Genomic DNA, 2,719 nt, shown 5'->3' with positions numbered 1-2,719 from the left:
GCATTGCGCTTGATCAAGTTCATTTGTTAAGGACTCGGTGGATTTAATGGAGGTGGGATTGATAAGGATTAGGTCTAAAATACTGACAGCTACTAAATCTCATCCCAGACAGAGAACCGGAGAGGTTGGAAAACTACGAGAAGTCCCGGGTTGAAGTGGGGAGAGTGAGCCGCTGAGGGTCTGAGAGTCGCGCCCTTAATGGGGGGCGTCTACCGGGTCCCGGGGGTCAGGATCCCCTCAGAGGGTGATCTCAAGAGAGAGACTCTGCCTTTCCTGACATTTCATGGCTCAGGGATGAAACAGCAAAGCCTGGCTAGGAGCAGGAAGGGACATGCACGAGCTTGATAGGGGGCCACAGAGGCCTCCTAAGTTACAGGTGCTCACATTCTGCTTTCCTTGTCACCCTACCCAACAAGTCTGAGGCAAATTTTGGACTCAGGGGACAGGAAGGTGGCCACCGGGCACAGGTTGGGTGCAGAGTGGAAGAGTAATCATCGCTTTGAGTTCTTGACAAAGACATGAAATTGAATTACATGGGTTCTTTGTGGTCAGATCCTGAGTTGGGTTCTTTGGCATCAGCCTCCTGTTGACCATTCCATTGATTATCCAGAAGAAATCTGTGCCGTTATAAGAAAGTTTCCGCTGTGAAAAGGTGACCAGACTGACCAGGTTTCCCAACGTAGGACTGTGGACCTCTGACACGGGGTTACTGCCAGTGGACACGGTAACAGGAAGAAGATATACTAGCAACGGAGAAATGCAAATTTAATCTAAAAAGAAGCATGTGATATTGTCAGATCAAGTGGTCTGAAGAAAATCGAATTTTGACAGAAGAAATTATGAAAGAAGTCACCTCCTGTCTTGACTTGGTCAGATCCCCTACCATGAGTGATGGCACCAGGCCAGGAAAGTGAGAGGAAGGTTTGTGTCTCGCTTCCCCATGGGTCTGGAGCACTGTGTGAGTCTTAGAGTTGCCACCCCATGTGTCACAGTAATAGTTGGCCTCGTCCTCAGGCTGCAGCCTGGAGATGAGCAGAAGCCCTGCGTTGGCCGAGGCGTCTTTGGATCCAGAGAAGCGGCTGGGGACCCCGGAGCCTTGGTTCCTATTGGTGTCTGAGTAGAACCTCAGGAGATACCGTGGAGGGCTCCCTGGCTTTTGCTGGTACCAGCGTATCCAGTAGCCACCAACATTGAAGCCACTGTTCAAGGTGCAGGTGAGTCTGGCTGTTGCTCCCGGAGATGCAGAGAGGGAGGGCGGCTGAGTCAGCACAGGCTGGGAGAGGGAACCTGCAAACACAGACAAACATGCTCATTGGCACAGAAATCAGAGAAAATTTCTCAGGATTTTGAGCAACAGGGCAGAAATTTTGTGGGAAGCCCAGGGTCTCCGAGGCCTTTCCCCACCTGTGCACTGAGAGAGGAGCAGGAGGAGCACAGGGATCCAGGCCATGGTGCACGCGGTCCCTGAGCCCACAGTGGGGCTGGGCTGCCCCAGGCCTCCTTTTCTTCTCCACCCTCCGCCAGAGGAGGGGCTGTGCATGCAAATGTGCGTCCATCCAGTGACCGCCCAGCCCCTCCCTGAGCCCTGGTGCTAGAGCTCAGCTCACACCCAGATTGAGGAGGATGGAGGTTCGCTTTACCCGCTGGGAGAGCCCTGGGAGGAAACACCTGCTGACACCACACAAAGGTCCCTGCTCAGGGGATTCTGCCAGCCCAGAAAGGACACAGCTACTGAGTCTCATCAGGGAGCACAGAGAACTACCCCAAGGCCCAGGCTCCTTTGGGTGAGTGGTCCTCGCAGAGCCGCTGTGTAGGGACCACAGGGTGGTCCCACAGCGCCCCCTTCTGGTCACACGGCACATACATCTCCATGGATCAAATTTCTGAATGTCCAGCTGGTTTGCGCAGCTCACCAGGTCCTTCTCTCTAGTCACACACCCAGGGGCTAATTCCCAGTAAATGTGATTCCGATACACTGTACATTGATTTTTAGTTATTTGTACTTTATAGTTTCTGCAACAGCGTTAGTATCTTTCAATTGTTCTTTATAAAAAATACATCTTGTCATATTGTATTACTCACACTTTTTAATTAATTTGAAAATATTATAGACAACTCTTGGACTTAACTTAATATAAATGTAGGAAAAATGTATCATTTTCCAATAATTATGACTGGTATTTGAAAGATTAAATTTATAATATTGATAAACCAAGTAATCATTGTTTTTAGATATTTTTTTGATATTAATTGATCCTCTGTATCAACACATCTATTTCTATATTCATTCAAGTTTTCTCTTTTCCTCCTTTCCTGTGATTTTTATTTCATCTTACAATGTCCTCAGACATTCCTTGGCAGGTGGCTGTCAGGAGTCCATGTGGTGACACTGTGTGGGGTTGGGGGAGAAGGGGCTAAGGTTCAGCACCAGGCATTTCCTTGTCCCCAGTGGAACAGCCTCTGCTGAGGCATCAGATGACACAGGCTGGGCCTACCATTTCACTGACCTGGGGACTGAGAGAGACGAGGTCTCCAGTCCTAGGAAACAGTCCTAGGAAAATGTTTGGGTCCTGAAGCTGCCGTGCGCGTCCCAGGCAGGTGCCAAAGGACTTTCCTGTGCTGTGGTCCTTGCATGGCAATGGTGGCCTCCTGTTACCCATTTCACTGTTACTGAGAAGAATCTTGTTTCTGAAGAAGGTTCTGCTGTGTCGAGGTGAAC

The 2,719-nt window shown here is 49.7% G+C and overlaps 1 protein-coding gene across 1 annotated transcript; it reads right to left on the bottom strand.

Moving 5' to 3' along the window:
* Positions 1-883: 883 nt before the first annotated feature.
* LOC102889426 (immunoglobulin lambda variable 5-52) lies at positions 884-1,450 on the bottom strand (the record flags this gene model as incomplete). The annotated part of the gene is made up of 2 exons (XM_006918831.1): positions 1,405-1,450; positions 884-1,287 (listed from the first exon to the last, which is right to left on the bottom strand). Coding segments are annotated over exons 1-2 (450 nt in total), but the record flags the coding sequence as incomplete, so codon positions are not given.
* Positions 1,451-2,719: the final 1,269 nt, after the last annotated feature.

The sequence above is a fragment of the Pteropus alecto genome, unplaced genomic scaffold (assembly GCF_000325575.1).
Source record: "Pteropus alecto unplaced genomic scaffold, ASM32557v1 scaffold3668, whole genome shotgun sequence".
NCBI lineage: Eukaryota > Metazoa > Chordata > Mammalia > Chiroptera > Pteropodidae > Pteropus > Pteropus alecto.
The sequence above is the reverse complement of the archived record's forward strand: the minus strand, read 5'-3'. Positions and strand labels throughout refer to the sequence as shown.